The sequence below is a fragment of the Oratosquilla oratoria genome, chromosome 28 (assembly GCF_046742065.1).
Source record: "Oratosquilla oratoria isolate Oo_2021 chromosome 28, ASM4674206v1, whole genome shotgun sequence".
NCBI lineage: Eukaryota > Metazoa > Arthropoda > Malacostraca > Stomatopoda > Squillidae > Oratosquilla > Oratosquilla oratoria.
Window position 1 is genome coordinate 16,115,320 of NC_134804.1, and position 15,143 is coordinate 16,130,462.

Sequence of the window (15,143 nt, forward strand, 5' to 3'; positions counted from 1 at the left end):
TAGACAGGACCTTGCAAAGCTCCTTTCCTTCATACTACAATTAGGTAAATACAGCTTTGAAGAAACAGTGCTGTGGAGCTTCAGGCTTCCACTCAATGAAATCTGAAACAATAATTATCTTTATAAACTCATAAAGTAAAAAAAACTTACTCCTCGTTGAGAATTTCCATACGGTCACCCTTGTTGAAGCTCATCTCCCCTTGACTACGGCTGTTGAATGTGTACATGGCCACAACAATGCGACCACCTTGATGTGATATGACTGGCTGCATTTCTGTGGGGTAAAAGTGTAAAGAAAATTACTTCTGTACTTAGCTTTTTTTTTAGTTTTCTAAAAATATTCTGTACAAGTAAGTATTGCATTTCAAAGACTAAACACAATTATAAAAAGGTTTCTTCCCCTATATATGGAAGGTAACTAGTCAAAGCATGAACCCACTCCCCACACATCCTACACTCATTTATTTTCCTTTTATCATATCTTCTTGTGAATAAATAACCATCTTTGACCTCTGCCCAGATCATAAGCAATACAGAAAGACACAGCACATCTACAGTAGGACCCAACAGCCTAAGTTGGTTTACCCTCAACCCTTCATTTACATAGCAACCCTTCATCTTTCTCCCTTCATACATAGAGAGGTTGAGGAGAAATACCTTTAGATATATATATATATATATATATACAGGTACTCCTCGTTTAACGACCTACTCGGTTAACGACAATTCAGAGTAACGACGGGCTTTATGACATTCGTTTAACGTAAATCTCCCGAAGTTACGACGTCATGTACGATAATTAAGTTGGCTGAGGCAAATTTGTATGATGTTATAAATGAACTTGTATGGTGGATATTACCTGTGAGGTAAAGTGTTCTGAAGCTTAGGTCTACATTACCATCCTGCAAGCTGAAAAAACTACCTGGGGTACAGTATATACCGGTAGTGGTAAATTTTTAGTTTCGACCAAGGGCGCAATATAGCAATAGAAAATTAATTATTAATTTTGTAAATTATAATGTATCAACGTAATATGCAATTTTGTGAGCAGAAAAAAAAGGTGCTAAAACAAATTTCGTAAGTAACGAAGTCATGTCGGACGAATGGTACACCGTGTTTGTTATGATAGATGCCGATGTCGAAGAAATGAAAGGATAAATTCGTCTAACCTAAACTAAACTAACCTAACCTGTGTTTGATAAATCATTACCTGCAAATTAAATGTCATCTGGCTCGTCCTCGTTGTCGTCGTCGTGAGAGACGTTGGCAGACAAGATGGCGTCCCGATCCTATGCTACTGACTTCGTTCATTAGCATATTTTCTTGTAGCATGGTATTTTTTACTTTCATTTCCGCCCACAAAATTGCATATTACGTTGATACATTTTAATTTACAAAATTAATAATTAATTTTCTATTGCTATATTGCGCCCATGGTCGAAACTAAAAAAATACCCAGGTATTCAATATGGAAAGTCAGCATACGCGGATTTGGTCATATACGATAATTTCAGAAACCTAACCACCGTAAATAAAGTTTTAATGTACTGTATAAAAGAGGGAAAATACACGAAAATAAAGATACATGTATTGCTGGACATTGTACATACAGTACATGTACGCATATGTATACACTCGTCCTCGTTGTCGTCGTCGTGAGAGACGTTGGCAGACGACAAGATGGCGTCCCGATCCTATGCTACCGACTTCGTTCATTAGCATATTTTCTTGTAGCATGGTATTTTTTACTTTCAATTCTGCCCACAAAATTGCATATTACATTGATACATTTTAATTTACAAAATAAATAATTAATTTTCTATTGCTACATTGCGCCCATGGTCGAAACTAAAAAAAAATACCCCGGTATTCAATATGGAATGTCAGCATACGCGGATTTGGTCATATACGATAATTTCAGGAACCTAACCACCATAAATAAACAGTAAATAAAGCTTTAATGTACTGTATAAAAGAGGGAAAATACACGAAAATAAAGATACATGTATTGCTGGACATTGTACATACAGTACATGTATATGTATACACTTTCGCTTAACGACCAATTCGGTTAACGACGGCGCGCTGGTCCCAATTGTCGTCGTTAAACGAGGAGTGGTTGTATATATATTATATACATATATATATATATATATATATATTTGTTTGTACCGTTCATGGTTGTTATGAAGGGTCCCCTAGCAGCAATCTCACCTCCACACCAGCTAGGGTGTCCAATGGTCCACACTGTCATTATGACGGTACCCCATATATCTATGAGGAATTTCCCTGTTTGCCATCAGGGACGTGCCAGTTAGCAGTGGGTCCTGCGACTGTGTGTTTGAGCTGCTCTGTCTTATCTTTCTTACAAAACCTGTTCAATATGGGTGACCCTGCAGAGATTTCCTCTCTATCAACATAACTTTCGTAATCATTAAGATTCTCAAGCCTATCCACCACGTCAAGGTGTCAACTCTCAGGGAGAGATGAGATCGAGAAGTTTGCAGGAGTGACATGGCAGAGGATGGCACAGTTGTGTGATTTATGGAATGCTATGAAGGAGGCCTTTGTTCAGCAGTGGACTCTGGATGGCTGATCTGATTTGATTTTATCTATCTATATATATCTATATATAGATATATATATATATATACACATATATATATATATATATATATATATACACAGTACTACCTCTCATTAACGGACTTTAATTAGCTGTGTTTGCGGTGTTTTTGCTGTGTTTTCAGTGTTTTTGGTGATGTTGTTTAGAGCTGTGCAATCACTATACCACCCAAAAACCACTCCAAATCAATAGATTATTCACATCAACGGACACCGTTACCCCCCTTTTAGTCTGTTAATGAGAGGTAGTACTATATATATATATATATATATGTATACCAAAAGGCACACACACACCAAAAGGCCTCTTCCTCATTATAAAAGGTAGTCTGCTAAGGCATGCACTCACCCCATGTTCATCCCACACCATTTCTTTACCCTTTTATCTTAGCTCCTTGTGGATAAAAGGCCATCTTTGCTCCCCATTCACTGCCTGGGTCAGAAGCAATGCAGCAAGACAAAACACCACAGCAAGGACTGACAGCCAAAGCTGGTTTACCCTAACTCCTTCATTACATGGTGACCCTATCTCCTCATCCATTCACAAATAATTAAGAGAAGATTAAAAGAAACCCCTTCAGGTCAAATCAACTTATCATCAACTCCACTCTCCCCTCACACATATCTTCTGCACTCCTCCTTCCCTGATCAGCAGACACTCACCTTTTACCCTAAGATCCCATCATCCCATCCATTCATCCAATTCTTGACTTTCTCCTCTAATTCACCCCATCCTCACCCCTTGCCAAAAAATAATAATAATGATAATAAAGTAAATTAAATCAAGTCAATAATAGCAATAATGTAAAAACAGTAGTAATGAAATAATAAAAACATTTGTTGACCATATAAACTAGATATGAAACAAATAGTAATAACATGTGTTGTGGAGGTAGTTTTAGTAATGAGATGTGAAAGGGGAGAAAGTGGCATTAGACTGGAAGTGAGTACTAAGGGAAGATACTTGGGTGCGAATGTGGCAGGAAAGGGAGAAGTGGTGGTAGAATGTAGATTGAGTGAAGTGAGTAAATGCCTTGGGGGATTAAAAAGTGTAATGAGAAGTAGACATTTGGGAATGGAGGCTAAGAGCAGATTGTACGAAGGAGTGATTGTGCCGACAGCACTGTATGAGACAGAAACATGGAACATCAGAGAGGAAGAGAGGAGTTTTAAATGCGTTTGAGATGAGGTGTCTGAAAAGTATGATAGGGGTTACCAGGCTGGATAGAATGAGAAATGAGGAGGTGAGGAGGAGAACAGGGGTGGAAAGGGAGTTGGGAGACAGGGTTGATGAAAGATGAGATGGATGGATGGGATAAAAGGGGTACTGGGAAAGAGGGGAATGTCTGTTGAGTAAGGATGGGAGAGGACAGAAGATAGGAGTGAATGGAGAATGGTTGTGTATGGATGATGCTGTGATGTATGAGGGGGAATGGGTGGTGGATGAGGGGTGAGGGAGTAAGTATTTACCTAGTTCTATTATATGGGAAGGGAGCTATGCTCAAAGTGATCGTCTTTGTATCTTTCAGTGTGAAAAATAAATTGACACAGCCTGAAGGATTTTCTCCCTTCTCTTCTCCTTTTATGCATGAGGGAATGGAGTGGGAGGGTGCCAATTTAATGAAGTGGCCTTGCTATGGATGTGCTGTGTCTTGCAACACTGTTTCTGACCCAGGGCAGTGAGCGAGATACAGGGATGACTCATCATCCAGGAGGTGCCAAGATAAGAGGGAGGGAATGGGGTGGATGGGAGTGGTTTTCATGCCCCCCCCCTTTTTTTTTTCTTTTTTTCTTTTTTGTTACCTCCTTGTAAGGGGGAAAATGCTTTTGGTACATGTATGTATTATTGCCTGCAATCTAAGTGGTGTAGAACGCTAAAGCAATAAACCATGTTGATCACTCACCCACCAAAGCTATGCATTTGTTTGTGTGCTGCCACTAGTGTGCAGTCTATAATGATACATGTAACTGTACATGTGGCAGGCTACAGTACTTGACAAATGTTTCAACTGGGGGATCCAGGATGAAACAAACTTATGTGATGATATAGTTTAAAGTCACAAACTTCTCCTATCAGGAGGCTAAGGCAGTGCCCCTTACAGAGGGTTTTGTAGCATGGAATTTAATGACCCATGTCCTTGGTTCAGCTTCGCTTGTGGCGGGGTTCCAACAACCATCCCTTCAAATTTTTCCACAAGTGACAACACCCTAACCCATTTGTCCAGAGGGGTGTATGGTGTCCAACTTCCACACAGGTGCATCTATGCAATATTTTGGCTTATAGTATTGCCGTGGCAGCATGTGGGAGGACAAGGAATTTTTATGTTGTGTAGAAATAGCTGGCCTTCAGCCTCATGTTACCAATATGTAGGTTAAATCCTTATTGTGCCTGTACTACAATCATTTGTAGACATATGAAAGCACAATTTCGGCCCTGCCATGCTATGTTTCTGTGTGGCTGTCTTCCTCGCTACATTTGGGTACACACCAGTGTTTATAAACTGCCAGGTCCCGTTACCAATGCCAGCCCAGCTCTGTACTTGTAACCCTGTGGTCACATCCCAAGGCCCACACAGTCAAACTTTGCAGTTAGGTTTCCTCAGAGCTTGACTGCCCAACCCAGCCTAGATTGACAACTGCACTAATCAGAATAAACACAACAAACATAGCAGAGCTTCATTCTTGCCCCCACTCCCTTGGCACCATAGACCCATAGTAACACACTTGTTACTCTGGTGACCCTGGTAGTTTCTGACATGAACACCCAGCCGATCTTGGTTATTCGACATGCTATGAATGCCAACAACAACAACAACCAGCTGCTATGCACCACACCTCACCGACGTCACACATGACCACTTCCCCACACCAGACGTCATGATCGGTGCATATTGATATCACAATCAATGAAGACTGATATCATTACTCTAGGGCTGTCACTATTGCTGCCAACAATGCCCAGCTCCACTGATGTCATGCACGACCACTTCCCAACACCAGATGTCAAGATCACCACAGATCGACATCACTACTCCAGGGATGTCAGTGCTTCTGACATCACTGTCATGGTTGCCGCCAACAATGCCCAGCCCCACTGACATCACAGAAGACTGCTTCCCTGCACAGGATGTCACAATCACCACAGATCGACATCATTACTCCAGAGATGTCACAGCTTCCAAAGTCGCCACCACTGCTAGTGCCACCTCAGAGTGTTCCTGCCTCCACTGACGTCAATCAGAGCCACCTCCTCAGTTGGATGTCATGATCAATGCAGATCAACTTCGCCCACTTGCACACCCCCTCTCTGCCTGCTGTGTCTTTTGGGACTCTGATGCCTCCCCACACTTTGCAGGGGAAGGAGAGTAATATGGTGTCTCTAACTCCCACACAGGTGCATCTATGCAATATTTTGGCTTATAGATGTGTCATTTGTGATGTTGCTTAACCTGTGTTGGTATCTCCCAAGTGTTGTGTAATGGTCATAGCAGTCTGCTCGGTTCTGTTGACTTCTAATTCAAGTATGGATATTGGTGGGCAGTCAAGGATCCTGCCAAATTCCTTATTAGTTAGAGTTCTTGGCTATTTACTGTTAATGTGTTGTTCATGTTGGTGTGGTGTGGCAGAGGTGTTGGGATTGATCTATGTATAAATCAATCAGGATTAGTGACAAGTAGCTGAATGCTGCGGTCCTACAAGATGAACAGCAAAGATGCCCATTTTCAAAACCCATCAACCCTCTCTCAGGAAGTGTAGCCCTGTGGAGATCAGTCTCTGGACTGGGTCCAAGATTGATCTCTTTTTCAACTTAACTGTATTTCTTACACCTTTTTACACATAAAAAGCTGACAACCAATAACCGATCCCCTTTTCCTACCACTTTCAGCCAATGACACAGAAACAGTCCCACACCAATACAACGCAGACAGTAGTCCACAATTTCATCTTGGAAAGCTATGTTGGAGGACCTCAGGAGCATTATCAGGCATTATGGGGCTGCAGGCATTACACTTAGTGAAACTAAAGGTAACAATTTATTACTAACCAATCAATAACTTATGTTGTCTTGGTTCTTTCTTGCTCAAAAACTGCTACCTTGAGAAATCTAGCAAATGTTACCTGAGTTAGCCCAAAGGTCACCCAGTAAAGAGTTTTAACTATATATTATGTAGTTGTGGTATTCTGGATTTTGTATGCTACTGTATCCCTATATTGGTAAGTGGTCTCTAACATCATGTGATCAGTGCTGTGGGTTTTGCTTGGCAGTTGTTATTTATCATGTGCCATATATGTGTACATGATCTATAGGTGCTGCCTGTGTGCAATAGATGATCTTATTCACTTGTTATGTGTGTCCTGTACATTGTGATGTATTCTGACCATGTTGGATTAGCATAATCCAGCAGACTTTTAGTATTTGTTGTATATAAGTTGTGGTTGTTGTTACCTTGTTTAAAGCTTGTGCCAGTGGTTGATTTGAGGGCACCGAGGCACATGTTGTATTTTTATGTATCTACCTAGTTGTATCTTACGAGAAGGGGAGCTACACTCGTAGTGACCACCTTTGTATCATGCAGTATCTAGTTTGCTCTTAAATTTGTGCATGGTTTTTGCACACACTATTGTTTCATCCAGTTTGTTCCAAGTGTCCACCACTCCGTGTGTAAAAACTGTTTTTCTTCAGATCTCTTCTATAACTATCCTCGAGTTTCTGTCCATGTCCTCTTGTGTTTCTCTTGACCCAATTTAGTAAGTCTTCTCTATCAAGTATTTCCATGCCTTTCATGATTCTATAGATGGTCAGTAGGTCGCCTCTCTTCTTTGTTCCAAAGTCAGTAATTTCAATTTAGCCAGTCTCTTTTCATATGACAAGTTTCAAAATGCTGGGGCCAGTTTCATGGTTGCTCTCTGTATTCTTTCAATTTTCTATATATTCTTTTTGGTACTGGGTGACCATAATGTCGCAGCATACTTCAGTTTAGGCCTTATTAATGTAACTAATATTTTTCTAATTTCTTCATCCAAATAGGTAAATGCCACTTTTATTCACATCTTTAGTTCCAATTGTATATTCTCTTGATATTCTTTTTTTTTTTACTTTTTTCAAACTCCATTATACTACATTTCTTAATGTTAAGTCCACTTCCCACTTCAGACTCAATTTCCAAACCTTGTTCAGGTCTCTCTGTAGTGATTTGCAATCTGTTTTGGTTTTCACTTTCCTCAACAATTTAACATCGTCTACAAAAAAAGTTCATGTAACATTCCACATCATCATCCATGTCACTCACATAAATAGTAAACATTATTGGAGCCAATACAGATCCTTGTGGGACCCCATTAATCACCTTCCAACCTGAATACTTTTCTCTGAGTACTACTCTCATCTTTCTACCATTCAGGAAATCTTCCATCCAGTTTAGTAGGTTGCCTTGTATCCCTATGTTTTCCAATTTTCTAAATAATTTTTTGTGTGGTACTTTGTTGAAGGCTTCCTGTAAGTCTAGGAAAGCACAATCAACCCATCCATCCCTTTCTTGTATTATATCCATTAGTCTTGAGTAAAAACAGATTAAATTTGTGGTACATGATCTTCCCTGTCTGAATCCAAATTATCTTGGGTTTATATTGTTTTCTTCTAGGTGTTTTACCCATCTATTCTTGATAATCTTCTCACAAACTTTGACTACAGTACTTGTTAGGTAGACTGGTCTGTAATTAGTTGGGTCTTCCTTGTTTCCACCTTTATATATTGGTACAATGTTGGCATTTTTCCAGTCCCTTGGTATTTTTCCTTCTTTGAGTGAGCAACTTATAATGTATATTTTGTCCATTAGTCCTTCCTTGCATTCTTTTAGTATCCAGTTTGCAATTCCGTATGGGCCATGCAATTTCCTAACATCAAGGTTCGTTAATTGTTCCATTATTTATTTTTGTGTTATTATTATTTCTCTCATGAGGCGAGATCACACTTCGCTTCCTTTATCCCAATGCTGTACTTTTTCTCTAGTCAGAACCAACTTGAAGTGATTGTTATATGACTTCAGTCATTTCTAGATCTTCTGTGTATTCTGTATTTCCTTGGCATAGTTTCACTATTTCCTGTTTTCAAGTTTACTGTTCACATATCTATAGAATAGTTTGGGTTGATCCTTGCATTTTTCTATGATGTCTTTTTCATAGTTTCTTTTTTCCTCTCTGTGCACTTTCACATATTCATTTCTATAGTTTATATTTGCCATTTTCCAGTTTTGTATCTTTTCTCCATCTTTTCCAAGTTATGTATCTTTTTCTCTTTTGTCTTTTGCCTCACTGCATCTTCTGTTGAACCAGCATTTAGCTTACACCCTCTCTTGTTTTTGCCTTGGTATGTACCTATTGGTGAGGAACAGTGTGGATTTAGGACGGGTAGAGGTTGTGTAGATCAGATCTTTGTGGTAAGACAGATATGTGAGAAAGCTATAGGAAAGGGGAAGGATGTTTTTTGGGCTTTTATGGATCTGGAAAAGGCTTATGATAGGGTAGACAGAAAGGCACTGTGGGAGGTTATGCAGATTTATGGGATAGGAGGAAAGCTTTTGGGAGCTGTCAAGAGTTTTTATGAGAGTAGTAGAGCATGTGTTAGGATTAGAAATGGAGAGAGTGAGTGGTTTGAAGTAAAGGTGGGACTTCGTCAAGGATGCGTTATGTCGCCCTGGCTGTTCAACTTATACATGGATGGGGTGGTGCGAGAGGTGAATGCTAGGGTAGTGAGTCAGGGATTGGAGATGGTTAAAGAAAATGGAGAAAAGTGGGAGGTGAGCCAGCTGTTGTTTGCAGACGACACTGCGCTTGTGGCAGGGTCAGAGGAGGGATTGAGGAAGCTGGTGGCAGAGTTTGGGAGAGTATGTGATAGAAGAAAGCTAAAGATAAATGTGGGTAAAAGTAAGGTGATGAGATGTACAAGGGGTGAAAGTGGCAGTAGACTGGAAGTGAACATTAAGGGAGAGCGACTGGAGGAAGTGGATAGTTTTAGATACTTGGGTGCAAGTGTAGCAGGAAAAGGTGGAGTGAAGGTGGAGGTAGAATGTAGATTGAGAGAAGCGAGTAAATGCCTTGGTGGTTTAAAGAGTGTAATGAGGAATAGACATTTGGGAATGGATGCGAAGAGGAGACTGTATGAAGGAGTGATTGTGCCAACAGCACTGTATGGGGCAGAAACGTGGAACATAAGAGAAGAAGAGAGAAGTAGTTTGAATGTGTTTGAGATGAGGTGTCTGAGAAGTATGGTGGGGGTTACTAGGCTGGATAGAGTGAGAAATGAGGAGGTGAGGAGGAGAACAGGGGTGAAAAAGGATTTGAGAGATAGGGTTGATGAAAGAATATTAGGATGGTTTGGACACATGGAAAGATTGAGTGAAGAAAGACTAGTAAAAGAGGTATGGAAGGCAGATGTGGAGGGAGTGAACATGAGGGGACGTCCTAGGATGAGGTGGATGGATGGGGTGAAGGGGGCTTTGGGGAAGAGGGGAATGTCTGTTGAGGAAGGAAGGGAGAGGACGGAAGACAGAGGTGAGTGGAGAATGGTTGTATATGGATGATGTTGTGACTGCATGAGGAGGAATGGGTGGGGGGGTGGGGTAGTATGTGTGAGTAAATTTTGACGCAGCCCGAAGGGATTTCTCCCCGTCCTCGCCTTATATGCAAAGGGGGACGGAGAGGGGGGGGTCGCCGATTAAATGAAGCGGCCTTGCTGTGGATGTGCTGTGTCTTGCGACACTGCTTCTGACCCAGGGCGGTGGGCAGGGTGCAGAGATGACCCGTCATCCAGGAGGTGCTCAGATGAGAGGAAGGGTGGGAGGGGTGTGGAGTGTATTTAGGGATGAAATGGGTGGGAGTGTTTTTATGCCTTTCCCTTTTTGGCTACCTCCCTTGGAAGGGGGAAAAAGCCTTGGTATATGTATGTATGTATGTACCTATTCACTCCTTCATTATAGATTTCCATCAAGATTGTCCATTTCTCTTCCACTTTTGTCTCTTCAATGTAGAATTTTTCCCAATTTGCATTTTGAAAGAATTTCTTTAGTTTTCCAAAGTCCATTTTGTTGTACATCAATCTTCCTTTTCTGTACTTTTCATTTCTCTCCATATATATATATATATATATATATATATATACACATCTTCATTTAATTCAGCCTCTATTAGTATGTGATCACTCTTTCCAAATGACATTTTGTATTCAATTTTATCCACAATTTCAGGTTCTGTTGTAAATATTAAACCCAGTCTCAACAGTTCTTCATTGCTTCTGTATCTGGTATATTCATTAACCCACTGTGTCACTGTATATTACATGGTCATATTCAGTTATACATTTCCCTATACGTCCTCTCCACCCTTCACTGTCATCTCCTCCCAACAGATATCTTCGCAGTTAAAATCTCCCATAAGTACCAGGTTACCTCCACCCTTTAGTATCTCATTTAATACATGCTTGTATCCTCTAACATTTTTGAATGCTGATTCTCTTTCCAAGAGCCCATTTTTGTGGGCACACAAGTCACCACAAACTTTCTACTTTCCACGTCTCTGTCTTTGACTTTTATCATGATCATTTCTACATTACTTTTACCCTCAGAACTTTCATCACGTTCAAGTTTTTCTTGGCCAAGAACATGATTCCTCCTCCCTGTTTCTCGTTTCTGTTTTTAATCCAATAATTGTTTAAGCTGTGTCCAACACTATTAGATGATATTGGACCTCTTAATTTCATCTCCACAATTCCCATTATGTCTGGCTTTTTATCTGACAGGTAATCATTTAGTCCATTCAATCCTGAGATTAATCCATCAATGGCCACTATCAATTTTTTTCATCTTGTTTTCTGGTTTTGTTTTGCCCATTCTGATGTACCATTTTCTCAGCCTCGTGTCTATAACCCTCAAATAGAACTCCTTACTTTCGGTCTTTGTTCTCTTTACGTTTTTTTCCTTAGCTTTACCTTTTAGTATTTTCTCTTTTTCTATTTCCTCAACACTCATCTCTTTTTATCCATATCTTGTAATGTTCACTCTTTGCTAGCTTACTTGCTTTTTCTAATATGTCTTCTACTATCATTTGCAATCTTAGTTTTATTTTAAAGGGTTAATTTCCTTCCTTAGAATATTGTCCCATTCTATACACTTCTACATCTTTCTCTACTTCCATGTCACCATCTTGTATTTTAAACAGATATTGTGGTTTCTTTTTTTTTTGCTTTTTCCCATGTACCTCACCAGACCATGTTTTTCCCTTAGTCAATATGCCACTATAATTTTTTTTTCTATCCACAGTATCTCTAACCCAATTTGCCTTTTCTTTAATTACTTGAAAGACTGTATCTTTTGCATTTTCCTGCATCCATAGTTGTACTATTTCTTTAAAGGCAATTTCTTCATTTTCTGTTTTCCTTCCATTTCTTAATCTTTTGCATCCTTTCTTCACCTAAGTTTTCTTCAATTTTTTCAGTGATTTCTTGTATTTTGTCATTTACCTCTTTTTAATTTCTCACTATTGGTGATACTAATTTTCATTTTTTCATTTTCACATTTAACTTCAATTATACAATTTTTCATTATATAGAGTTCGTTCCTAAGTTCAGAGCTTGATTTCTTCAGATCGGATATTGTGTTGTTAGCTTGGGCTAAACATTCCATTAGTTCTACAATCTCCTTCCTTAATTCAGTGAATTCGTTCTCCCACCATTTTCTATTATTACTCATTTCCCTTTCCATGTCTATGATTCAACTCAAATTTCTTTTTTCATACTTACCAAAGACAGAAAAGGAGTCTTTGTTATACAATTTAAATCTTGCTGCTGGTATTTCCATTGGTACATTTACAATATACTTTGGCGTAGTGCCCCTAGATGTCTCTACTTTCAAGTCAACATTCATCTCAAAATCATCGTTTTTATTTTCTCACATTTTCTCTTGTTAAATCACTAACACTGCAGAGAAATAATTTTGGATAACCATGACTGCTCCCCCTCCCATTCAATACAAACCAGGCCTCCTGTTTTCCTTGCACTATCAAGAATTTTTGTTTTTGACAGTCTACAGAGCTCAAGTGAGATGTTGACAGTTTAGAAGCTCAATAGTGTATGTAATATCCCTTATGTGTAGTGAGTGTGCCATTGGGGTTTTGTGACACATGGCATTTTTGGCTGGTGTGTGTAGGATGCATGTGATGTTAGGTGTGAGGCAGGGTTAAATGTGATGTTCCTGGTTGTTTGTGAGGGTGTGACTGATGACCTAACTGGTGCTACCTTCACTCAAAGGACCAATGACAGGTACATGTTTGTGGTGGTCCTGCAAGATGGACAGTAGTGCTATCCTGTTTCAAAACTAGTCAACCACTTCATCTCTATCAGAAGGGGCTGACATTCTAGGGTCCAGTCATTAGACTGGGACCAGGATCTTTTTCTGTAAATTTCACTATTTTTTTTACACCTTTTCACACAAGGAGAGTTGAGAACTGGCAACTACTTCTCTCCTAATACTTTCAGCTGGTGACATACAAACTGTCCCAAATCAATATAACACAGACTAGTCCAAAGTTTCTTTCCAGAAAGATCTATGGGAGGGCCAAGGTTCATTGCCAGCTCCTGTGGAGGCTCAAGGTTTTCCATTAAGTAAATATTGAGGCAACAACCGTCATTTTTGTTATCATTACTATTATTACCTACACTTGATCAGTAATTCACCATTGCTTTAATCCCTGTTATGTATGACTCTGGGTGAATGTTAACTACTTCATGTTTGTGGTGAGTGCATATTATTGTGATGTCAGTACAGGATGCATAGTGTATCCTGCTCTCTTCAGATATATGGGTCTGAATGTCATGCATGTACAAGTTGAAAAGCATTGATATGAGAGTCTTGTGCAACACCATCATATATGTTTTTAAGTGTTGGATGGGATTCACCCCTTATAGGTGTGCATGTCTACCTAAGAAGTAGTTTGCCAACCACAAATATGTACCATAAATTCTGTGTTTGAGCATGAGATTTGGAATACCAATTGTGATTAGTAGGGTATAATGTGGTGGCTTGTTGCTGAATGTTTGCAGTATAATAATCATAACAATAATTGATGCCTCAAGGTCAACTAATTAGAAACCCAAAGCCCCACAGAAGTAAGCAATGGTCCTTGGGCCCTGCCACAGATCTCTGGGAAGAAATGTTCTATCCCTGTCTACAACATATTGTATTAATGGGGGTCTGTCTCATGTCACTAGTTAGTAGGGACAGGTGTAGGAGTAGGAAAAAATGTAGGAGGAGTAGGAGACAGTGGAAGAGGAAAGAAAGAAGGGGTAAGGGGTAAGGGGTAAGGGGAGGGGGAGGAAGAGGAGGAGGAGGAGGAGGAGGAGGAGGAGGAGGAGGAGGAGAAGAAGAGAAGGAGGAGGAGGAGAAAGGAAGGGAGGGGTGAAGCACTGGGAGGAGGAGGAGAGGAAGAGGGGAGGAGTGGGGGTGGAGAGGACAGGGAGGAGGAAGAGGGGTTGGAGAGGAGGACAGGGAGGAGGAAGAGGAGGTGGAGGAGGGGAAAGAAGAGGAAGAGGAAAAGGAGAAGAGGAAAAGGAGAAGAGGAGTGGTTTAGTTACTGTTAACTCTTCTCAAGTGGAAAAGTGGAGGAAAGATGGTAAAAGTTGACATGAGAAATATCTTTGGCCATGTCTGGTGAATGAGTGCCACAACCCCTTGGAGCTGCACCTCCAAATATATATGAGGTTATAGAGATTTGAGGACAAGTGGTTTTTGGTGACGTTTGTCTCGCAAGACAATCACAGTTTCCCTCCATTTGTCTCTTCATCGAGTATGTGTTGTGTGAGGCTAGTGAATAGTGTTGTGGACTAGTGGGTGTAGAAAGAATATTAAGGGTAAAGAAGTGTGATATAAGGCCTGGAGATGACTTGGACAGCCCTCTCTGTTACTCTGGATATTGTGTCAAGTAGTGTAACTTATCTGTATGATGATGAATTTGTTAGTGTTTTCTTAGGTTTGACAACTGTGATGATTTTCCTGTTTCCAATATGTGGGTCTTGTTTAGTGTTGTTAATTACCCGACAATATCAGTGGACTGTGACAATGGAGTAACGGAGGAAAACAATCACCCTCTCAGACTCTTTCACACAAAATATATGGAATTTACCTGGTAGTGGTACATGCCCATTGGTGTCTGACCTTAAATTGTTCCATGTTATTTGACTGCATCAATCATTCAATTAATCTGTTGCCCCTGATTTCTCTTGCAGAAGACCTGAGGCATTCAGTTAGCCATTAAGTCTCCAGGTGAATCCACAAGATACTCAGAGATGAGATACTGTATTGTTGTCTGGAAATAGTGTGGGGTTTTGTAGTATGAAGTGTTCTGTGTCCGTGTGGTGGCTGCATCTGAGGCAGTTTGAGGCAGAGTTTCAATTCTGGATGATGTCTTGAACTGCCAGTGTGGTTCTTACCAGATATATGCATATGTATATATGTATATTTAGTTTCAGA

General features: G+C 40.0%; 1 protein-coding gene across 20 annotated transcripts in view; it reads right to left on the minus strand.

Moving 5' to 3' along the window:
* LOC143040246 (tyrosine-protein kinase Src64B-like) overlaps window positions 1-15,143 on the minus strand; it is a 580,796-nt gene that overhangs the window by 79,488 nt on the left and 486,165 nt on the right. For all 20 annotated transcript variants that reach the window (XM_076210988.1, XM_076211000.1, XM_076210989.1 and 17 more), the window contains one exon: window positions 151-274. In XM_076210988.1, coding sequence (XP_076067103.1) covers window positions 151-274 — 124 coding nt within the window. The remainder of the gene's footprint in view (window positions 1-150; window positions 275-15,143) is intronic.